Genomic DNA, 25394 nt, shown 5'->3' with positions numbered 1-25394 from the left:
TTTTCTGATAAAAGGCAATGAGCATAGGCTTAAAATTCTTGAGATTACATTTAAAAGCCTTACAGAAACAAATATTGTGGGAAAGGTTCATAATGTATCAGGTTTTTCAAATTCATTTTCCGTAACTTTACAAAGAAGCCGTCAAATTAAGGATAAGTCAGGTTTTCCCTAAGATCACCACTCTAATTTCCTTGAAGACACTGTGGTTCAAAACTACAAACTGAACTGCCAAACTTTTTCTTTCAAATGTTTAACATTTTGAGAAACATGTGAATTCCATTCTATTTTCTTTATTAAATATCTCCATTTATACAGCTTTATTATGATATTTTATTGTTTGAGATTCAGTGGGAAAAGAGTTTTTTATTAATGCAAAATAGTAATGAGACAACATTCATCATCTGATGTACGAAAACAGCCTATTGATACATCATTCTGCTGCTAATATAGTAGGGTATTAGGGGATATCCTCCCCGACCCTTTAGGAATAAACAGCCATGATTTCTGAAGTATAAAGCCCCAGCCATTTAGTGCTCAGAAATCTGACTGCAGTCTAACAAAACAGTGAAACTAAACCATGATGAATGGTTTAGCTCCATTTCCTCTTCCTTCTCCATGAGCCTGTGTTTTTCATATCTATATTCCTTTCTTGGACTTATCTCTGAAGTCTGTGGGAGATAACTTCCTCCCATTGCTAGCCAGCAGGGGGGCCTGTGTTTCCTTGTTTTGGAGCTGCAGGGTATTTGTTCTACCCTGTTTACAGCCAGCGGGGGCCCTCCTTCTTCCTTACAGCTTGCCTTTTCATCAGCACAGAGGGAGATTCAAAATCAGAAATGATCTTAATTAAATGTTTTCTGTATAGAAACACCCATTCCACATCCGTGGTCTTTCGAACTCTTTTGGAGGTGTCCCTCCCCACCTTCTGCCTTAGTGAGACTGCAGACAATAGACCTTATCACAAAAGACAAGGATAAATATTTATCAGGGCACCAAAGATGTTTAGAGGACCTACATTTATTTACATTCATTATTGTGAACATGTTTAATCATGTGAGGTGCCATCAAAACTGACTGAAGTGTTTTTCTCTCTCACACTTTCAGATAAAATTGTCTCCCCCAAGAAAATTATAAAAATGAATTTAAACATGCAGAATAATTATTTAGAGGCGATTTATTTTATGATTCAGGTTTCCAAGAATATCTTCTGCTACAATAAATTATTGTACTACCTGTCTTTTAGAGGAATTTATAGGTTTATTAGCTTTATAATGTTAAACTTTTACAGATATGAAGCATTTTATACTCCTTAGTGGTCTACAAATTATATGAAGAATAAATGAAAATATAACCAGATTTTAAATGGCTTAATTAATAGTGAATTTTTTATCTTAAAAGCAAAATCTTTACAAAATTTATAATAAATTGTTTTTTAAATTTTTTTGTTTTGTTTTTTAAATTATGTATTAAAAGAATCTAATTCAAATGTAAATTCTGCAATGCCTTTTTTTGAAATATGAATGGAGAAAAATTTATATTTGGTTAGTTGTAAAAAATTTCTTCTATCATATAAAGAACATAATCATAATTAGGGAGCTAGGACTTAATTAGTAGATTATTCACAAGTTTTAATTAGATTTAAAAAAATTATTTGAGGTGTCTGAAATGATTGTTTAAGTAGATACCAAAAGTAGAATTTAGCAAGTAATCTTACTCTTTAAAAAGCACATTTTCAACAGTTAAGAGGAAGTAAATTTCGAGATGAAAAATTTTAAATTATTATGTGTTTTGAGAAGAATTTTATTACCTTAGTGAAATGGAAAACTCTACCACCGTAAGAGAAGTGTTCTATTTAGATGAAGTACAATTTTTATTTAGACATAGATTATCATTTTTAATTATAAATACTCCTGACAGTTTTCACATTTTCACTTCCATGGATTATTTATTGATTCAATAACTACAAATAAGCAGTAAAACACTATTTTGAAGTAGAATTTTACAACAAATAAGTTATATTTAACGGTGAAGTCAGCTGTTGAAGAATTGTGAATATGTCTGAATGATTCTTCTCATAGTTTTTGAACTTTTTTAAGGTTAAGTACTTGTTGCTTTTTATAAAATAAAAACCATTAGAATAATAATTTGCTTAATCACTTGGGTGGAACAACTTTGCAATATTTCAGATTCTTTTAGTGATGATCTAATTCTCAAATTAATGTTTTAGTGTTTACACAGTGACTATGATGAAAACTTCATGTACAGATACATGGTCCTGTGGATTGGGGGTTGTTTTTTGTTCAAAAGGCATTGTTATATATGAATTAGACATGCTTATTTTATATTCTAATTCAATGCCTATGAAGCTTACCTTTGTTTAATTCTCTGCTCTCTGAGGTTTTCTCAGGGGGCAAAGAAATAGAAAGTCACTTCTTTAAAAGAGACGTTTTCTTACAAGAATAAAACATCTTGTGAAATGTTAGAGAGTTACTGGTATTTTAATGCTCTTCATTTTTTATTTTTTCTAAATTCAAAGAAATTTTAATTAAAGAACACTGTAATTATTTTCTTCCTAACTCAAAAGCAGTTGGTTTTGGAGTAACATTAAATATACTTGAATCTACACTTTGTACTACTACAAAAGGAAAGAAATGGTTATAATTAGTGCATTTGGTGATTTTTTAAAAAATATAACTTCTTGCTTAAAATAACTTAATCCAACAATAAGAAGCTGGTTATTCTGTGTGCATTTATCAGATAGGCCTTATATAATTTCTTGTATCTCTTAAGGAAGTCCATATATAATAGATACAGCATCCAAGAACACAAACCTACCTAATGAAAAACATGCTTTTGTTGAGATGGTTTCACTCCAGTAACCTTGGAAATGTTGGCAAGTAATTTGAGTTTCAGTGATAAGATTCTGCTGCTGTCAGGTTCTGGCCGTATGATAGGTTGAGTTTTTACCAGAACAACTTACTGTTTATAGAAAGCTTAGGCCTTAGGGGATATGTCCCCTCCCCCAAGTTTAGATTCTGGGTGTTCATTAATAAAAAAGCTAATTTCTGTTTTGGAAGATGAATAATATATTTTAAAAATAATTTTACACTTTTTTTTTTAAAGAAAGATGATTTCAAGCTTTTAAATTGTGTCTTTTTAAAATATCTATTTGCTATTGCTGAATTACTTAAATTTGCTTTTTCTTTTTCCTGCTGGAAATTTAAATTTTCTTAACAGATCTTTTCTGGTCCAAGTAATAGTTAAGTACTGGTCATTAAAATGTGATGTTTCAAAAACAAAACTTTTGAAAACTTTCAACTTTTAAATTTTGCAATTATTTGTAAAAATTTGCATCTATGAACTAATTTCTTGTTACTTATAATTTTTTGGAAATAATTGATGGCTAAAATATATGCTTAGTCAAATAAAAAACTTAGCTAAATAGCAAAATGAGAATAGCCACAAATAGACTGGTCTAGCAGGGTTCCGTTGCCCAGTTTAGAATGTGAACTGCCCTTTAGTAGGGACGTGAATTGTACACATGTCACTTAACCCTTTATGTTAATGTCATAATTTATAAAGCTTGATATTTTGAGTTTAAGCAAATGAAATGTGAAAGTCCTCAGCTTATTAGTTCTGTCATGTTAGTGTAGGTTTAAATGCTGTGACAATTCATGGCTAGATTAGGATAAAATTATTTCCCACCATATTCTGAGTATTTCAGATAAAGAAAGGATCTTAGCAAAATTCAACTTATAGTTATCTTAAAAGGTTAAGCTTTATTGTTCTTTTCAAGGATAAAATAATTTCACTGTCAACTTAAAAACAATACTTTTACTTTAAAAGATAGAATTCAATTTGAATTAATAATAAAAACATAGATTTTTAAATATTGTCATTCCTTTCCCAAAGATGTACCATCTTGTGCCACACATGAAAGCAAGGACACAATTAATAGTATATGTAATATATTAAGATACAATTTCAAGGATGAGTCAAGAATAATTGAATAAATATCATGAAACTTCTCTCTTATGGATGCTTAAGCTAATTAGTGATGACTTAGGTATAATTTAGTGAACACCATTGTCTAGATATATATTGTCGTATTTAGAAATGCATTTGTGGTAATGTAATGTGTTTTATATGGCATGATTTTCTGAGGGATTTGTTCTATGGAAAGCTTTCAAGAAAACACTGCCTTTTACAGCAAGAGAAGTTTTTTACATCTATGTTATGAGGATGTAAAATATATTACAAAGAATCCAAGCATGCAAATATATGACCAAGAAAATATTTGTTATGAGGTGACTTTAAAATTTTTCTAATTCACACCAGAGATTCTGTATCTACTGCTATTACCTTTTGTCACTTGTGAACATCTTGAGTAGTTTTTTCACTGGCATTAAAATAGTAAAATTAATCATTAATTTTGTATAATGAAATTTAATGTATTTAATCTATCTTTATACTTCCATTTTGTATGTTTTCCCAAACTGTCCTTCCAATCACTTTTAGAGTTTGTTCCTCTTCCAATTTCCTCTTATGTTATCTTTTAGTAAAAAACTTCAGTATAAATATTAATATCATCAATTCAGCACACAGAGTGCCTATTCATCTTTGTTTTTTCTATCAGTTGCTTTATTTAGATGAAAATCATATAATCAAAAATGACTATATATTGTTCATGTAACAATGTCCCTCCTTTGAAAGATTTAGTATAAAGCAATGTACAAGTTCAAGAGTAGAATAGGTTTATATCTCATCTTACTATTAATTCTCAATAATGTGTGACTCTGCTAACTGATGTATTGAATAAAGATATTTCTTAGAGAGTTTGGTTACTTGGCCAAGCTGCTAGTTATGGTAGAAACTAGTTCTAAATCCATAAATTCTTGTGGGGGGAAAAAAAAGAATACTGTTCTAGTAATCTGATAATTTTAAAAAGTTGTCACCCATTTTGATACAACTAAGACTAACCATTTTTCCATGATTTTTAAATAGTTGAATGGCTTTATGTTTGCTAGAATCTATTCTATGTGTTTTACATGCAATCGTCAAAAATTTTTTCAATTCTTTTTTATCAATATTATAGTTTTTTCAATGTTTATGTGCACAATTTATAGCAACAATTGAAATGAAGCTTCTTTGCTTTGCTCTATTTAAGATGCTTCATCTCAAGCAAGCTCTACGTTACTAGTGATATTAAAATTTATAAAATGGAAAAATTCTCTTTCATTTTCCAGATAGGTCATTTTACAACTTTATTGGCATCCTTGCCTTCACACAACTCAGACAAATTATGTTAGATATAATTGTCTGTTTAAAAAAAACATAGCTTATGGATTTCAAGAGGAATATCATGAAGGACCTTGTCTCATTATGCCACAGTATATCATGGCTAAAAATATCTCATATAAGATAATGCATTAGACCCTGCTTTCTAGGGACATTATCATTAAAGTTAAATATGGAAGAAATTGATTCTGAGTGTTTGATGTGATTTCCAAGGTTTATGCCAAGCATTTTAAGCCATTGCTAGAAGTCAACTCCAAACTGTAAATCAAGAGATTTAGTACTCTGCTGTGTCCACTATGATAGAGGTTCTCAAATGAAAGTGGTAAGCACAAGAATCATGCAGAACAAATTATTTTAGAAACAGAATCTTCAGCCTTCCCCCAGAAATTGAGATTTTTAAATAAATCTTCAGCATGTCTTTTGAATTTACATTTCTTAGCAACAACCCCCAGTGATTTTGATATAGATCATGTTTTAAAAAAATTGGTCAGAGCATACATTTTTAGGTATGTCTTTTTTATTACTACAATTCCGTGATCTTTATCCAGGAAAAAGTAATAAACCACTTATAGGAATCTAAACTGTTACAAAATCACCTATTTTTTGTTAAGGAATAGCATCTTTAAAAAACAGATTTAATGGCTGTCATGTTCTTGACCCTTAGCACCAATCTTTCTCTCAGCACTTTTTTTTTGTCTTTTTCTGTTACTATTTTAGAATGCACCATTGTACTTTTCTGAGGTGATTCAAATTTTAATCATACTTTTCTGCTAGGACCATAAACAACGGAAGTATTGCAGAAATTTAGATACTTCTAGAATCCAGACTGTATCGCGCAGACTCCTACTTACATAAAAACATAAAAAAAATTTTCAGACAAATTGTCCCACTTTGTGATTCAGAAATTATAACTGCTATCACTAGAAGTAAACTGCTGTAGAAGCATAATGTTTTACAGCTTAAAGATGCCTCAGAGAATGTTGATCAACCCCTGTCCCATACGTATAATCTCTCTTCAGCAAAGTGCTAGCACATGTGATGTTCTAAAATACCACTAGAATCGATACTGAGTCATGTTTTAAAAGTCTGTTGGTTAGAAATTCATGTGCAATGAGCAGAAGAACCCATCCCAGGGGCTTGAACAGAAGCATAACTACTTGTGTCACACTGCAAGAAGCCTGAGATCAGGCCATGACTAGGGTTAATACAGAGGCTCAGGGATGCCCTTTAGATCCCAGGCTCTTTCCCTGTGGTCCATGTTGGGGCCTCTGATCCACAGGCTTGCTCTTCCATTTGATAGCTAATTACTGCGCATCTGGGCCCTATCGCCTCGTGTTGACTGTTTAGGAAGGAAATAGAGAAAAACTGGACAAAAAAGCAAGACCACACCATTAAATTTGGGAGAGGATGTCTTCTACCTGTATCTGACTGGCCAGAACTGTGTCACTTTGCCTGCTCTGGCTTTATGAGAAGCTGAGAAATTGAGTAATTTTCCTTGAGAGCACTGACTTCCCAAAGTAAATCAAGGTTCTGACAGGATAGAAGTTGGAATTTACATTGTGTCAGTGATTGGAGTTGTCTGCTGCAGCTGGTGAACATATTAAAGGAAAGATGCATCCAGAAGTCTTAGAATAACTGTATAAAGATACAATTCACTGTTTGCTTATTATGTGCAGCCTTAGCTATTTGGCACAGTGGATTATTTAGAAGGTGAACTCAAGAGTCTTCCTGGTGCCCCTCTCACCCATGCATGACAATAAAATGGGCACTGGTAGCTGACTGTCTAAACTAAGAGGAAAAGTGAAAACCTCAAGTTAAATCTTGGGAGTATAATGGTGGATGAAAGATCGGTGACACCCACACACACTGCAGAAGCTTTAATTATTGTCACTTCAGTGTGGTAGCGGTCTGCAAGAAGAGGATCACTGTGTGGCTGCCCTCTGTGCAGTTGTGATTAGTTTAAATATAAGACTGACTTTGGGGAATTCCTGAATTGCAGCTGCTCCCCCTTGAGTGACTCAGATATTTTATCCTTTGTCCTACAGCAGACAGGAATTGAAATGCTAAAGAATGGAAATTCCTAACTGCCTTTTCTCCTCTCTACTCCAGTCACCATTGGCACCTCCAGAATTTAAGTTTTTCTGTAGTGGTCTGGGGTAGAAGGTGAGGGAGGTGGCATGGAAAGGCAGTTTCTGTGTTCACTGACAGAGCTTCCTGGCAAGCCCAGAGCGGTTGGGTAGAAGCAGGAGTGAAACCTCTTTCTAGCTGCCTATTGGAATTCAGATTAATTTGGAATTAATCAACTCATAATTAATCTTGGTTATTACTACTATGCCATAGATTAGTTACTTTAGGCGGTTTGTTCTTTTCTGTGTGCCTAATCCTAGAAAGAAAACACCTGTACTATTGTTGTAGGCATACACTTATTCTGAGAGTAATTGGCAAATCTCTCAAGAGATTTTCCACTATACAACGTAAAAGTAATTTTGCGTGATGAACAAATCAGCATCACTCACCAAGTGTTTTACACAACAGTCTTAAATATTAAAATAAATACTAGTAATACTTTAATATATATAATATCCATGTTTCTCATATATCCTAATGGTATTCTATAGAAAAGACAAAGGTTTAAAAAAAAAAAAAGAGTCCAAAGGAACATACAGTTGGGATATACGCACACGACCTTCATGGAAAATGAGCACAATCGCTGTGGAAAATACAACAGATCATTAAGACCTTTCTGAAAGACTGCTTGTCTATGTTAAACATAGAATCCATTTCCTAGTTACATATTTACATTAGAAAATGGAACAGATGATATTATTTTTCCATTGCTTGAGTAATTTCTTTTTACTTAATTGATTTTTCTTTTGTCTTCCCTATCAGTTTGTCAGACAGCATGTGGTTTATTACTTTCATAGAGCTCAGATTTTCCAATATGAGAGTTGAACTTCTTTGCCATAATTTTATATCATCTTATTTCAGACATATAAAATGGATAGAAATGTGTGTTTTTACATCATTATGCTTCCTACAAAGTGAAGCAATATTTCATGTAATAGCTTTAGGTACTCTATAATTACCATTTGGACTGAAAAAGGCAAGCATTTTCATTTGAACACATTTTAAAAATCATTTTTCAAATACATATATTTATGTGGATCCCAGAGTTCCCAGATTTTCTCCCATGGAGCTTCTATAATATAACCAGGCTAGATGAGAGCTATTTCATAGCCCAACTGGATAGTTTTTATTATGTATTTCAATCAACAATTTGCAAAGGGCTTTTGAAGTTTAATTTAAAAACTCTTATCATTGTAGTAGAGCAGCTTTAGCTATTTCTCTTCATCTGATTGTCATGAACTCTAATGCTAAGTCATTCATCAGAATAATAAGGAACCATTTGGGATTGTATTTACTCTTGGGGCTCTTTCCAGTATCAGGAGTAGCAGCCTGATGAGTTAGGAGCAACCACTGAAAGTACTGGGGACCATGTGAGGAACAGCAGCTTTGTTAAACTCATGTCAGTCCTCTGGTTTATGAAGAGTGATGAAGCTCTCATTGTCTGTCATGGCATGTGTTGTAGAAATGTAGTATTGTCATTAGTGTCTATGGCCTTTCAGTAAGTAGAGGAAACTTTGGAATCTCTATCTCTTTCAAGAGGAATCTAAATTCTGAAGGAATGGGATGTGGGGCAAGTCAAAGATGCCCTCATTAGCTCTCTGACATACACTGGCATTTCTAATGTAAGAGTGATCATATGTGCACGTTCCTTTTCCCCCTTATAGGGAGCATTAGAATAGCTTCAATATGTATATGTATCATGTACATGTCTCATATATGTTTATGTGGGGGCGATGGTGTTAGTGGGTTTATATGTATATGGAAAGATAGAGTAATGGTTTATGATAGATTTCCTATTAGGTCTATTAAAAATAACATGAAACCATGATGCAATAATATAAAAATAACAGGGAAAAGAAAAGTAAAAAACAAAAAAATTTAAAAACCAGAAATAAAGCCTACTATGTGCTTTTGCATATTTGTGAATAATACTCACTGTGATTATATGCCAATTAAAAATATTGAGATCTTACTTGACACAACATTGTAAAATGATTACAAATCAATAAAAAATGTTAAAAAAAATACTGAGGTCTTTTACAAACATCATGAATATTACTTAACTTTTTAGAATACATAGTTTCAACAGATAATTAACTGTATAAATTACCTTTTATAGAAGTTTAGTTATTAGTGATCATTTTCAGGGTATTATCCAGAGAGAGTCAACACTTTTATAGAGTTGATTTGGATTATGATTAAAAGTATGAAATATCATCCTTGTGAAATTTGAAAGACTTATACACACCCAGTTTAGCATTAAAATCTATTAGAAGCTCTGGTGCATTTGCTGGTCTAATGTGAATTGATATACAGGTTCAATCAAAAAACATGTTGATCAGTCTTTGTTCCATGCCACTGGAATTCATATTATTATAATATGTTATAATCTTTCAAATTAAATTAGGATATATTCCTTTATGATAAGTTAACTAAAATGCATTAGACTATTTTTGAGTCTCCAACAAAACTACACATTCCTTCATTTTACATAATTTAAAATAGTATTGACAATGTCAGTATTTGTCAATATTGTGTCAATTGGAACTAAATTCAAATTGTTCTAATTATGCCTAAAACATAGAATTGCTCCATTATTTCTTAGTTTAAACATACTTTCTTTAAAGTACATTAGTAATAAATTGTAATCTAAACAATGCTTTGGGAGATCTGCTGCTTCTAAGTTTGTTTCCATTCTAATAGATTATTTGAAATTAATAGTTGTCAGCTTCCTTGAGACAGGATATGGAAACACAGACTTCACAGATGCATAGTGACTTCCAGGAATAAAATAATAAAAATAATTTAAATTACTGGATTGTCATTAGAATTACACTACCCCTTGGGAAGCAAAGTATATCATATAACTTTGAAGTATAACTTTCATTTGAATAGTATTTTATCATAGCATTTGTAAAACATTTTAGCCCCAAGGCTGAAAATAAGATGTTGGGTACCAGTTTTTAAATATGATTGCTTCACATTGGAGAATATGTATTTTGAAGGGTAAAGATTTTCCAAATCTAGAGAGTAATAGACTTTTTTTCTTGTGGGTCATGGACAACAGAAATTTATTGCTCACAGTCCTGGAGGCTGAAAGTTAGAGATCAAGGCACCAGCATGGTCACCTTCTTGTGAGAATCCTCTTTTAATTCCTGGCAGATGCCTTCTCATTGTGTCCTTACATGATGGAAAAGGCTAAAGATTTCTCTGAGGACTCTTGTTTTTTTCTTTTTTTTTTTCCTCTGAGGACTTTTATAAGGGCACTAATCCTATTCATGAGGACTCCACCCTCAAGACATTAAGTGCAACCCAAAGGCCCTCCTAATATCATCATCTTTGGGGTTTAGGGCTCAGTGAATTTTGGGGTGACACAAATATTCAGATCATATCATAGCCTGAGGTACATTCCACTGTATTTCCAAATATAAAATGCAAAGTTGAATTACCACAGGTAGTAGTATTCTTTAACTATGTTGTCTCTTTCCTTGAAAACAAAACTGTCTGGACTATAGCAGCTGTAACTGTCAGCCTTGTATGACAGTTTTGGGTATGCATTCCACTGATACCCTGTTTCCCCGTCAGGCTGAGAGACCTGATGGAGATACTAGGCACCTTTGTAAAGATTTCAGTATTATCACAGGCTTTTCCTACAAAATGATAGCATTCCAGTCACCACACCAAGAAATTATCTGTAGGAGTATTAGAGATTTCACGTATTATCAGCATTTCTTTTTGCTTCTGGTATATAAATTCATCAAAGTTCATTTTGAGGAGCTGATTTGAGTTTATGTATGTCTACATATTTGTATATCACAAAATGTCACCTTGCTTTATTTTACTAATTTTTATTAAATTTGGGAAACTGACTGATGTCTTTAATAATTTTGAGAAGCATCATGAATACAAAAGCTTTTCCCCCATATTTTCGTGTTGGTAGTCCTCTTTATAATAAAATGTATATATGTTTTTAAAGCCAAATCAATCCAAGCCCAAAAAAAAAATACCTTAAATCTTTTATTCTGTGTTACTTTTCTTACTGCTAGTATAGAGGTACTTTCTCAATTCTTCCAATTATTTTTATAAATGATGGATAAATTACTTATTTTTAAAATTTCCTTATGTTTCTATTTTTAGTATTACCATGTAACTTATTTTTTATGGACATTTTCCAGAATAAATAGTTCAGTGAGTAAGATGTTTTTCCGTGTCATCTTTATTAAGCAATTTATTTAAAAGTCATTTCTTATCATATTGTACTTGGTTCTAAGTTACCCCTGTGCTTTACTGCTACTGAAACACCTCAGTTAAGTGAACTTCAGCTTACATTTATCTGGGATGTTCTGAATGGCAATTAATGTCTTTAAAATGGAAAGTTTTGTGATTCAAAGTTAGGTTTTCACAAACATGGGCAGCATCAACATAGCTATTAACACAATAGATATCTTGTCATAAATTACTGCTCTTAAAATACAAAATTTGTTAATTTCATTGAAAGATTTCGGAACCAGTTCAAGAAGAGAAAGCTACCGTTCACTGAAAATGTAATAATTTACGAATCCATAGAATAAATAGTATTTGTTTCACTTAGTTTTGTGAACATGTGGAATTTATCCATCATGTCCTGTCCTGATCTTGGACTTACTTATAGCTCCTTAAAGGCATAGGCTTCAAGAAACAAATTGACTTCCACATTTGATGTTTTGGTTCCATGTGAAAGATTATGTGACCCTATCCTCTATAATACTGGTAATCTCCTAAGATAGATGTTTAAAAAGAAATTAAACTCTTAAAAAATCTTTTAGATAGAGTAAAAAAAACCCCAATAATTTTGTTGAATTAAATAGCAAATACTTACTAAAAGACATTCTGCCACTGTTTCTTCTTTCATAGTTAAACTTAAGCATTACCAAATATAACTTTGGGAAAAATTGTCAAGAAAGATGATATCTAAATTTTGCAAATAATATTTGTTATGATATTTGTGCTGGCATTTTGTAGTTATTTAGGGAGAATATATAGATACAAGACAATTAACCTTTGTTGCTGGATATTGCTTAGGAATGTGACACTCAGTTAAAACATCTTTGAGTTCCCCCTAGCTATGTTGTTGAAGTAAGTTGCTAGATGATTTTTATTATGTCATCTTACAGAAATTAAAGAATACAAAATAGATAGTCTCCTTTTTTGTGTAGGGACTAGAGAAATAGAAATGCATGTGGAAATAAAAATATAAAATAAGCCAGAATTAAATGGAAAATAAGGCTCGTTCAGTCAAGACACTTGTACTGTCACTGGTAATAGCTTGGAATATTATCTTCTGGGAATTTTTGTATTTAGTAGAGAATTACTGAATAGCACGTTTTATATTCTAACCTAATGGACTAAACTAGTCATGGAATTCCAGGCCTTAATGGTTGCCTGAAGAAGGAGGGCATTTGGGGGCTTACACTGCATTTTGGTCCTTGCTGCCAAGACAATAGAAGGTATGTGCTTACTTGATTAAGTCATGAGTCTCCTGGGCCAACCTCTACTCTTAACTTACAGTATATAAGCAAGGCATGCACACAGTAGGCTTAAGAGCAACTCCCTACCTGTGCCTCTTTATATTTTCAATTCATAATGTTGATCCTGAGTAAGCAAAGTTTTTGATCATCCACGTTTTATGATTAAATACCCAAAATTTCTTTCTATCTGGTGTCAGAGGATTCATTGCCTACTAATAAGCACAGACCATCCAGTGGCAGTAATTTTAATATTCTACTCTTATTCTTTGAATGTTTAACTGTGTGCTGTGTGCTGTGTGCATGTGTGTGTGGTAATCCTAGCATATTGCTTACTATTTCTATTTAGTTTCCCTAACATCACGTATATTTATGCTTGTCTCTGGTTATACATATGTAAATCATTCTTTTTAATACCTTCAGTACAAAGACATACTTAAATGTACCAGTTCCGAGAGCCTAAACTATGGTAGCATTTGCAGTAGTATTTTATGTCTCAGTTGATATTGATGTTTTAAAAATACTTTTGCCTCAAAAACATTCTTTTCAGATCATTTGGTATTTTTATGTTGCAAACTGAAGAAATTCAAAGTCATTAGAAAAACATTTCCATTTAACTGGGTCCTCAAACTGTAATCATATTGCCTAAAAAAGTTAATAGTTAACTAGATATTTTCACATTTCTAGTCCATGAAATGGGCTAATTTTATAAAAAGAGAAAGCCAAAACTTTTTCTATGATTTGGCTTCATTTATTGCAAAAGATTACAAAGTAATTGAAGGAAAATGAAAACTAAATGAAATAATTAAATAAGCAATCTAATTTCTAGGTGTTAATTCAATTCTATTTCTAATCAATTTTCTGTATTTTAAACTTCATTTGCTTTCTATCTCCTTCTTGCCTGCAGGCTTAGCTGTCTCAAATTATGGGATGGATATATCCCTGAGTACTTAGCATGATGACACAAGGGAAAAATGCCACTCAGAGAGCTAGACTAATACATTTAACAGTTACTCCATTATTTGGTGGTTTCAAACTCCAGATGGCCATGTCTAGTTGATTTAATTGTATTTGCCTGTAAGTTAGAAATCTGTTCTGTGAAATAGTATGACCAGAAAAGGATAAATCTTGATCTTACTGCTTCTGAGATATTTTTAAGGGAAAGAGAAAGGTAGTGTACCAAAAATGGAAACATTGAGCAAGGTAAGTGAAAACCTTTTTAATGTGTCTTGGTCAGTAAGTTATACCAAATTGACAGATACAAAATATACTGACATTTATATTGATGAAGTTACCAAGTTTCCATGTGTTCTACCCACACATCTACAAATCTGAAAAAAAAAATTAACTGAAGAATTCACTGAATTGGCATGTAAAAGCCGTTTCTATAAATCATGGGGTCAGTTGTCAGTCCCTCCTTGAGTGATTGCTTATCTCTAAAGCTAACAGAGGTGCTCTTGAAGCTGACTACAATCTTTAAAGGCAGGAAAGATAAGTAAAAGTATGTGGGAGATTGACTGTTAGCATTACAACAAATATTCTCCAGCATGAGTGATCAGGATATTAAATTTATGGTAATTGAATTCAATAGCTTTTGTCAGAAAAGTATTTTCAGATATGAATGAGTAATTTCTTATTCATCTTTGGCAAGTACTTATAGTTGGATAAAATTTTTAAGGTTTTTTTTTTTTTTTTTGCTTTTAGGATGCCACTTAAAAAGACAGACAAACCTCACAAGCTTTAATGGATGTCTTAGTAGGAGACAAACGCTCCATAAAAATTCCACTGCAGCTTTCTGCACCGTTGAAACCACATGAGGTTAATATTTAAGTTAATCTTGACCATTTTTATTGTTCCCTTTTAAAAATTAGTTATTTAGAAATAATTTATGAAAATTTCAACTGCTCAGCTCTAAATATTTCTGCTGGCAATGTCTGTAGGGACTAGGGGAACGTATTAAAAGATAATCACTAACAGATTTTCTAGATCCCTCTTTACTACAAATTGCTTTATAATAATGCTAACATTTAGAGTTGTGTAACATTAATGCATTCACCTTTTTTCCTCTTAATCCAACTGCATTAAAACGCATATGGAATGGCAATTCTACCTGTCAGTTGCAATCTACCTAATAGTTTGACCAATTTTTAAATAGTGACCTGATTGATTTACTAAATATTGGACATTAAATCAAGCTTTTGTGTGTGTGTGTGTGTGTGTGTATGTGTATGTGTATGTATGAATTATCACTGCACCAAGTTCTTTATACCACCATCCAAAGACTTAGTTCTTTATAGCTCTCATACCCTTGGAGTTTTTGTGCATACATTTGTTTCTCTGTGGCTAAGCACATCCCTAAATTACATGATTGCACATGGTAGCATTCTCCATTATCAATATCTTGAAGACAGATTAAGTGAGGCTGGATTTGTGCATTTTGTCTTCAATCCTGTCAGAGACCAATGCTCTCTCTCCTTGGGAAACCTATAGTGAGGAGAAGGCATGAACCGTTGTGTTTCCCCACCCCCATATGCTATTCTTGAGTGATCATGATATGGGGCTTCAATTATTTATTCTTATCATTCCAAGAATAAGTAAAGTCCATGTTTCTCAATTATGTTGAAAACTTCCCAAACCACTTACCCCTGTATGATAGTTACAGGATTATTGACTTTGAAAGGGCCTATTTTGTAATGCTATTGTATCTGATAGTAAGCTTTTGCTTTTAATTGTGACAGTCTGAAAGCATATTCTGAAAGCTGCTTCCAGGGAAATGTAATTATTCTTGGTTGGGAATGTTCTTCTGGTGATGCCACCAGCCTCCTGGGTACTAAGCATGTCTGATGATAGGTAATTCATAAGCCCAAGATGACATTTCCCAATGAGCTGTTTTGTCACAGGTTATCCATTTTGTCAGACCTGTTATTTCATCCTGAGCTTTAATGTGACTATCATGTTGCTGGGCTGGTAGCTGAGAGTGTCATGAAGCCTGTCAAAATCATAATACCCTTTGAATCAGAATACATAATTTTCAAATCAGAGCATGTGAAATTTAAATAAGGATCCCACCAAGTCACAGCTAATTTCTTCCTTCCTTCCTTGGTAATGTATGAGCATAATCAGCCCTTGCAAATAAGTTAAGTCAATGGAGGGACAGAGGTGCTCACTGGCGCAGGCCCTGCTCCCTGTTCTTAGGTTCCTGCGGGATGAGTTTGAAGGAAGTAGTCTGTTTAGGTGACAAACTGCTTGAATGATCCAACTGTGACAAATGCAAGAGACTCTGTGTGTGTGTGTGTGCAATTACAATTCTCATGCCTCCAGGCTTGCTTTTTTTTTAATCTTTCCACCTTGAAAGTTAGTATATATATTAAAATGTGAATCTGTGCTTTCAGTATAATTCATTTTAATACAGTAACTTAATTACATGAGTTTATAAATTCAGAGGAGTTGAAGATTAGAAACAAAGTTCCAACATCAATATAGTATAGGTATTAAGGCTATTCTTAAAAATAGCTCATTTCCTTAAATAATTTTTAAGTAAACATTGGAAATGAAAGTTAGAAATATCTTGTCAACAGAGAAGTCACCTTAATTAAATTATTTTGAAATTAGCTAGTTAAAGGACATTTACAGAATATGAATTAGTTGAGAGCACAATTTTAATACATTCCTTTGTGTTAGTATTTGGAATTTTGAAAAAAAGTTGTTTTCTTTTTATTTGTCTTATTTGTTTTTGTTTGTTTTATTTGGGAGTGATTATACATTTATATTTATATAGCTAAGTAGCGATGTCTGTATGTGTATACAAAATCATCATGACAATAAAATCAAGCCAGTTAATATTTTAATTAAATAAAGAAATACAGAAAAAGAAAGAGCATAATGGGGGGGGGATAATAGTAAGCTTTCATCTATTTAAGTATAAAACTAAAACTTAGCAGCTAAGGGTAATGTTTTAACATAAATAACTGAAAGTTAAAGCTAGAGAATGTAAGTTTAAGCACATTCACGCTTAAAAATTCGGAAGTACGAAGAGGCGAGATTGGTACATATGAAACTGATAATATCTTTGTATTTCACAGCAAAAAAATTATACAGACTCAGATCCCTTACATGTAGTTTAAAAAAAAGATAATGACTTTACTTTTCAATATTTTGCATATTTTCTTAAACCAAAAGAAAATTGAAAGAAATCATATTTTTATAAGCAAATATTAGAATTTCATTACTATCTTCAGTTTCATTCTTTTGTTATAGTCTATTGAAATTAAATTTAATACTTTAAAAATGGCATTTGTAATGATTCAATATTCTTGAAGGTATCATTTACCGTTCATCCCATCTATGTGTATGCTTTGAAAAATGTCTAAAATGAAATCCCCCTAATATCAATTCTAGTTATTTCTGCATTTTACTGTACTTTTTACTTCTTGACAAATACTTTTTGAGTTATTTACAGTGACTATGACTCCTAGCAAAAAAATAATAAAATGATTTTTCTTCAGAGAATACTGATAACAAATAGGCTGAGGAATTACTGGTGGTTAGTTCTGGGTAGTAGGAGTCTGTATGTTATGGGTGGCTTGTTAACTTCTCTGTACATTTCAGTATCTTTTCAATTTTAGAAAATATAAACTTTTAAAAAAATTAGGAAACAAAGACATTGTAGAACCTACTATTGACAAGCAATGGTATTTCCAAGAACAAAAAATTGAACAAATTGTTTCATCATGTGGGGCTGTGTTCTGCCTGTTAGTCAGCAACCCCAATAATATTTCCATTCTTTGAGGGAACAGATTTTGAACCTTGTAAAATGAGGTGGAATTTTCCATAAGGATGGAATTCATTAGCACATTATCTGCATTCTATGAAAACATCTGGTGATTTTGGTCATACTGTATTGTGTTCAAGCTTAATTTCCTGCCAAATAACAAGGCTGAATTTTAAGAATAATTCACAGATTTTTTTTTCCATAGATTTTTTTTTTTTAACCAGGAAAAGTGTAATTTGCATTAAAGGACCAAATAGATTTAATTATAATTGTGACAGTTTTTAAAATTTTTTGAAACATATATTTTTTTCATTTTGAATTGTAAATGTCACATATCTTAGAATAAGTAGGTCCATTTAAGTTTATAGGCAGAGCTTCCAAAAGTTTCCATATATAATGATGCTTGAGAAGGAAAGTAATTGCAGGTGTCATTTCCACCCCCTTTCTACATAATATACTATCTTATCAACATGATCTAATGTCAGAGAGGAGGAATAGAGTTAGTGTTCACAAATGAAAAATTGATCAACCTTATTGACTTTGAGGTGAAATCTAGGAATAAAAAGAATAGAATGAGGTACATTTCAGGAATGGAAATGATGAAGTAATTAAAAAATATTTTTGGAAACAACCTGCTTCAATGTTTTCATAAAATACTCTTTTCTGTGGTTTGTTAACTTGTCATAAATATATTAATGAACTGTGTATAGCTAATTTATAATCAACAGACTGTTACTTAATGAAAGTAGCAGTTGTCATTTCCTCTTGTCCCAGTTCTTTGTATACTTCCTGTCATGTGGTAGATTGTCACCACATGTGAAATAAATGCTTGTTGAAGTTAGGATTGACTAAAATGCAGGGAAATGATTCATTCTAATGCAGAATTGCTTATGATTTTCAAATTGTAAGCAAGTCAAGAAACTGGCCTTGGAGGGCAGGATACAGCTTAGCGGTAGGGTGCATACTTAGCACGTACAAGGTTCTGGGTTCAATCGTCAGTACGGGAAGGAAGGAAGGAAGGATAGGAGGGAGGAAGAGAGGGAGGGAGGAAGAAAGAAAGAAACTGACCTGATCTTAGTCTACAATAGTTTAAATGGATAACTAAAAGATTATTAGAATAGTCTATTAAAACATAACCCATAGTTATGACCAATATTAAATATTATATTTACCTATTATTCCATTTGTAGTATTAGCAGAGATGAGGAGTATTTCTTGTTAGTCTCTTGGACCCTCTGTTAATTACTTATTACATAATAAAGTAAAAAGGTTGATTTTTAAAAAAAATTTTCCAGTATCCATTCTCCTTTTTGACATTAGACTATGCTGATGAGCTAGTCTATTATTTGGAAGGGGTACTTGACTTGAAATAGCAATTGTGGTCTTCTTTGTCCATTTGTACTTTGCTTCAAGGGTGAGGGGACCATCTGAGTTCTCAAGACTTGCTTCCATATTATAAAATGGGGGTGATATTTTTTGCCTTTTGCAACTCTGGGGGTTGTTATGAGAATTAGAAGAATTAATGAATGGATTGTGAAAGTTTACAGTGGTAAGGTGTTTTAACTATCAGTGGGTCTGGGTAAAAGCTAAGTTTTCTAAATTCCGTGATTCTCTTTCACTAGTCAAATCTACTTCCACTTTCCTTTTCCTCCTCCATTTGATCTGGTTCTCACTTTAAAGAATAACATTCTGTTTATTTACAGAGGTGCTCCCAGTTTAACCCTCATACTTAACACCTATCCCTCCCCCCAGGAATATGTCTATAGTATTTTCTCTAATAATTTCTAAAATATAATTTTCATTGAGGAACTCCTCCCATGTATTTTGAGGTAAAATAATTTCTGTTGCTGTTATGCATTGATTACTTTTAGATAAAAGTTCACAAGTTTATGGAAGTGATTGAATGGGAAATAGTGAGTCAGCCCTGAAAGGAATTTCATGAATGGATAATACAATTCCTTCCCTCTAATAAAAGCATTGCACATATCACATTTAGTTTATATTGATAGCCTTTTGACACAGAAATAAACCAGTCTTTCTATTATGCAGGATTCCTGTTTAGTGGTAATATCCAGAATATAAATCTTCCCTTGTGACTTCTATTTCTGTTCTTTTCCCCAACCTGAAGTGACCCTAAGCAGGTTTTTAATTAAAGTAATGTGAGCCACTGAGTGTATCACCTCTTTTATGCATGATCAGGTTACCACAGCATATATTCCAGCTCTCTTGTAAACTTGAATTTTATAGATGGGTAATAAAATCCTTCTTTTCAAGACTTGCAACTTTATTTCCACCTCAAAAAAAAAATGGTATAGTCTTTGACAGTGCTTATACGAAAATGTGTAAAGTGGGAGGAATGCACATAAAGGTGTTCTAGATTGGATTTGCAGATGTGACTTTTAAGACCCTTTTAATTTTTCAGCCTGTTTGAAAAATGAAGTGATACTATTTTTTCTACACAATTTGCATTTGATAGAATTTTATTTTAATGTACTTAATTTGAGACAAGACTAAATGGTACAGTCCAGCAGAAATGTTTTAGATTTCAATCAGTGCTTCACTGTACATAGAACTAAAGCCTCTAGTCTTTGGAAGGATGCCATTAAGAATATCAGTGTACACGAAGGTTAGCAAATGTTAGCCCCATGTAATACACGTTACCATGTGCAAGCACAGGTGGTAATATAGGATAGGGCTTAAGAGTGTGATGTTTGGGAGTAGACCAACCTCCAACATTTACTGCCATTATGACCTTGAACAAGGTAATTAATCTTTCTAAGACAGTTGATTTATCTGTAAAACTGAGAATAATTATTTTATTACTGTTTAGGTTTGAGAAATTAGAGATAGTGCAATTAATGAAATGCCTGTCACAAAGGGAGCACTCTAAAATTTTTTTTTAATGTTAACTATTTTTCATTATTTATTCATACTTCAAATTACTAAAGACCTTCCCTTCTGAGCAAGCCTAAAATAGGAGCTCTATAAATTTGGTAGTCTCTCGGAACCCTCCATAGGTTACTTGAAACTAAGTGTTTTTTATTACACAGTGTAAAGTTAAAAAAAGTTGATTAATTTTTAATTTCCCAAAACCAATTTTCCTCCCTTTTGTATAGAGCACAGTATACTAACCCAAATTTTGCTTACGGTCTTAACGCTAAAGAAGGACTCTTTGACAGTGCTTTGAACTGGGTAAGTTTCTATGCCAGGTCTGCCCATATCTCAAGTTGGTTCAAGAAATTCCTTACATTTTCTTTTTGTTCTGCTGTAAGCTATTTTTTTTCCTCTATAATGTTCTTTCACTTTTCCAGTTGAGGTTGTTTTGTGATGTGCTAGACTTTTAGATTGACACAGGTCTGCCTTTGTTCAGGGTTGGTTGAAATAGTTATTCTTTTTTCTTTTTATAATGTAACTGGAAAGTATGTTGAGTTAAAATTACCAATTAAAGGTGAAATAGGATTGATACCTTTAAGTGTTTTTTTCACACTCCTTTGAAATACCATGTATGTACATATGATGTGTGTATACATATATATTTAAAATCAATAGGTGTCTACCACTGATTATGTAACATGGCATATATGTGTGTGTGTATATATGGTAGACAATTGTTGCTTTTAAACAAGAACTGAATTTAAGAAGTAATTTTCTTAAGAACTGATTTTTTCAGCATAAGTCATTCTTAAAACTCTCAGTGTTGGGCTCAATTTACACATTTTTAAGTAGAGATGCTGAATGATGTAGAGGAGATATGAGCACTTGGCTTGAAAACAGAATACCTGCACTCTGGGCACAGATAGCATTCCATCTTAACTTAGAACTATTATTTATGTCTTTTCATTCCAATTCTTTCTTTATGAGATAGCCTTATGAGCCTAAACACTGAGAGAACAGACATAAATATGTTTTTCATTTTGTTTGGTTTTATTTTTCTTCAGGTTATTTGGGTTGTACTTAATTTACACAGAATACTGGAGTTTATATTATGTGTCATAATAACAAAGGTAAAGAGTTAAACAAAAGTCACTCTTCTCAAGCTTTCCTGTGGATTTCTAAGTATTCCATAGGGAGCTGAGCGGATTGTGTAAAGCTGTTTGAATGAGTTGGAGAAGGTTTCTCACAGGATGTAATAGCTGAGCTTGGAGAAGGAATTTTCCAGGTGAAGAAAGAGGAAATGGCATCAGAGCAAAAAGACTGTAATGCAGGAGCTGGGCACTGGAGCTAGAGATGAAAATTCTATCAGCTGGAATGTTTTCAGCTTCCAGGATTAGAAAGCATTCTTCGTAAAGCCTTTAGCGACAGTAATAAAGATACCCACATATAGTGGACCAAACAAAGTAGACATTTAATTCTATTTCACATAAATGTCTTTAGGAGAGTAGGTTGTCCAGAACAGGTAGGTTGCTCTGCTCCATGAAGACACCCAAGGTCTCAGATTCCGTTTATCTTACTGCCCACCATTTTGCCAGACTGTACATAGCTTCTTGAACTGTGTGTTATGGAGTTAACAGAATACAAGCAGGCAATAACTGTTGGTTTTTTTTTTTTTTTTTTTTGCACAAATCCAATTTTGGAGACACTTTTAATGTTTCCTAGAGAACTTATGCTTCTACAAAACACTGAGAAATGCTGCCCTAGATAAACAAGATTATACTGTATAGCACAGGGAAATATATACAAGATCTTATGGTAGCTCACAGAGAAAAAAATGTGACAATGAATATATATATATGTTCATGTATAACTGAAAAATTGTGCTCTACACTGGAATTTGACACAACATTGTAAAATGATTATAAATCAATAAAAAATGTTTAAAAAAGAAATGCTGCCCTCAATTATGATTAATCCATTAATTTCCAACCCTTTGGTGTCAGGAGAATGACTTAAGTTTATCACAGAACTTCTTCTGTAAAGTAGGTCCTCAAAAAAGATATACTGTCTAAGGAAAAAAAAAAATAAGGGAAGTCAGAGACATTGAAGACTTCTACGCAGATTCAGAGTTATAATTTCATTGGCCTACAAGAGTTTAAGGACTTAGATAGTCTTATGGTGACAATTATAATTCAAAAAGAAGTATGTCAAGAATGTGGCTGTTAGGTAATAGTGACTATCTGGACTAAAATAAAAAGAACTAAATGTTAGGGTTGTGTTAGTTATTTTTCAAAAACTTCCAAAACAGGAAGGCAGTTTATCCATTTGTAAATCAGATATGAATTAATATTGTGGTGGATCTGGGCATTATGTACGAAGTTCTCTTGGGAAAAGCAACTCATAGGACCCCAGTTGAGTTTTTGGACTGTAACAAAGATAATGTCAAAGTGCCAAGAAAAACAAATTAGAAAAAGTCAGGGCTCTTACTAATTTGATTTTTGCTAAGGGCAAACAAGTGATTAAAATTAAAAATTTAAGGAAAGATTGAACTATTTCAATCATCAGATTCACGATATGAAGGGAAAGCATAAACATTTCCACTGAGGAAAGGGTCTTTTTTTTTTTTTAATTTGGACTTTTCCAACAGCAGGAAAAAATGATAAACATATTTTTTGTCTTCAAATTATTACTATTATTGATGTTGTTATTTTGAGTAAGGTAACTGCTTACTTGTGCTCTATGTAATAAATAACCAGTTACACAGGAAGTCATTTTTAAACAAGAAAAAGGCAGAATGTGTCTATTTGCATATCCTCAGATAGAAAGGGATATATTTTTATAGCTAGTACCACTGCCTATTTACATATATGAGGATGGACGAAATAATGTTCTAAAATCTATCACAGATTTTTTTTATTGTACTTGAAAATAAATTTTGCCAGTTATTTTTGTTGACTATTTTAAATTCCAGACACTTCTTTAAAATATTAATGTGGATGTGTGAGATGGGGAGAAAGGTATCTACTAGTTGCATGGCTTTTATAAACCCTTTTATTATATACTTTAATCCTGTTAGCAGCATTCTGTGGGGAATTAGTTGAGTCTCCTTTATGCACATGAGGATTTTTAAAACCAGACAGTTTTAAAGAACTGATGCTTTTTCAATTCCAGTGCAGAAATTTGAATGCATATCTATAAGGCACCTAAGTCCCAAAGCTCCCACTTTCCAATGTGCTATAAATTTGCAGAAATCTGAGTGATGTGAGGAATATTTCTTTTAAATGATGTTTTGTGCACATTTCCATATTTTTATTTTATCATATATGAAGAGTTGTTATAAAATAATTGAACATAACGCCTTCCATTCATTCAATGCTTTGCTTTTGACTATAACAATAAAATATTTATTAAATGCCACTTGAGAACCCTGCTACATGCTGGGGATATAATTGTGAGCAAAACAGGTATGATTTTTGCCTTTATTGACTGAATGGCTCATGGGGGATCTTTTGGATTATGCACTACAGGTGAGTTGAAGACCTAAAGCAACAAGTCAAAAGGGATCATGTGGTTTTTTCTTAATATTTCTCAACCGCAAATTAAATGTATTTATAAAAGAGTAGGTCTGTAATGGATCTAAGAAATGTGTATTCTCATAGAAAAAACACATGGCCCATTTGCTTTAGGCCCCAAAACATCAACCTTCTGGTAAGAAGAGGTTTTACTTATATTCTTCCTCCTGCCGCCCACCAGTCCCTGAGGAGGCACACACGCAACAGCAGAACACAAGTATGTTCAGATGAACAACGCTATAGAAACCCAAATGTGCAAGGGCAGAATTGTGCCTGTGGATTAGGCTTTTTGAAATTTCAGTGTTATTATTCAGTTGGTTAACATGATTATATTATTGTTTTATTTTTCTTATACTGTGAAATTTTCAAACTGTAAAATCCTTTGTATAGTAAGTATATAGTGTATTGTAGTATTATTTTATCACATGTCTTAGTTTTACTCGAAATTTTGGTGAATTTCCAAGAGCTACAGCCCTTTTATAAGATTTATATGACAGTTTTTCTTTCCATTTTAAAAAATGGTGAAAATTTTGTATTTTCTTTGCAAACACCAGCTTCTTAAATAAGTATAACTCATGTGACAAGTGAAATAACTCAGCCAACAGTAATGTAGGGCTAATGTAGAAAACATTTTAGTGTTTAGTGTTATTTTTACTACAAGACAATCAAAGCATTTCATATATTTATAACAATCTTGCCAGAAATATTTAATCAAACCATTATAATGTATCTTGTGTCTTTATAGATGTTGTGGCTCAAAATTATATTAACAAGTCATTTTTTCCAGTTAGGATATGATAATTTAGTTGGCAAAGAAATCATACATATAAAACAAACCAACATGAACATTTAAAGAGAGAATAAGAAACTTAATAACTGATGTTGCAAATGGGTAACCTCTCTACAGAGAACATTGCTAAAGAACATAATAAATAGAACTTTAAAAACTGGGCAATATAGAAATATTAGCTTTTTCAGGCCAGACCATAAGCACAAAAGGAAATAGAAAAGCAAGATTTCAATTTGTATTTAAAATTCCCTTTAAAAAGAATTGAAAAAAAAGACAAGTTTGTTCTTTAATTTTTCCACAAAATACTATAATGTTTGTGATTTAAAATATTGCTGATGTGACTAGTTTAAATCTATTCATTGATCTCACCTGAGGTAATAGCCCTCTTGGGAGACAGGAAGATAACAGATATTTTTTTCTTCAGAATGTGTTTTATCATTATTCTAATTGGAATTATGATT

General features: G+C 32.4%; 1 protein-coding gene across 26 annotated transcripts in view; it reads left to right on the top strand.

Moving 5' to 3' along the window:
• Nucleotides 1–25394, top strand: part of LOC116662781 — a 551908-nt gene that overhangs the window by 207300 nt on the left and 319214 nt on the right. The window contains exon 3 of one of the 26 annotated variants that reach the window (XR_004318859.1): nt 14631–14744. The exons of 23 other annotated variants lie outside the window; for them this stretch is intronic. Coding sequence is in view for 1 of the 3 variants with exons in the window: in XM_032477203.1 (XP_032333094.1) it covers nt 14631–14670 (40 nt within the window). In the remaining 2 variants the exon portion in view is untranslated. Of the gene's footprint in view, nt 1–14630; nt 16573–25394 lie in introns of those variants that run through there. 2 more of the 26 variants (XR_004318894.1, XM_032477203.1) reach the window with 2 other exon arrangements.

This window comes from Camelus ferus, chromosome 1 (genome assembly GCF_009834535.1).
Source record: "Camelus ferus isolate YT-003-E chromosome 1, BCGSAC_Cfer_1.0, whole genome shotgun sequence".
NCBI lineage: Eukaryota > Metazoa > Chordata > Mammalia > Artiodactyla > Camelidae > Camelus > Camelus ferus.
This window is presented reverse-complemented; position numbering and strand designations above follow the sequence as displayed.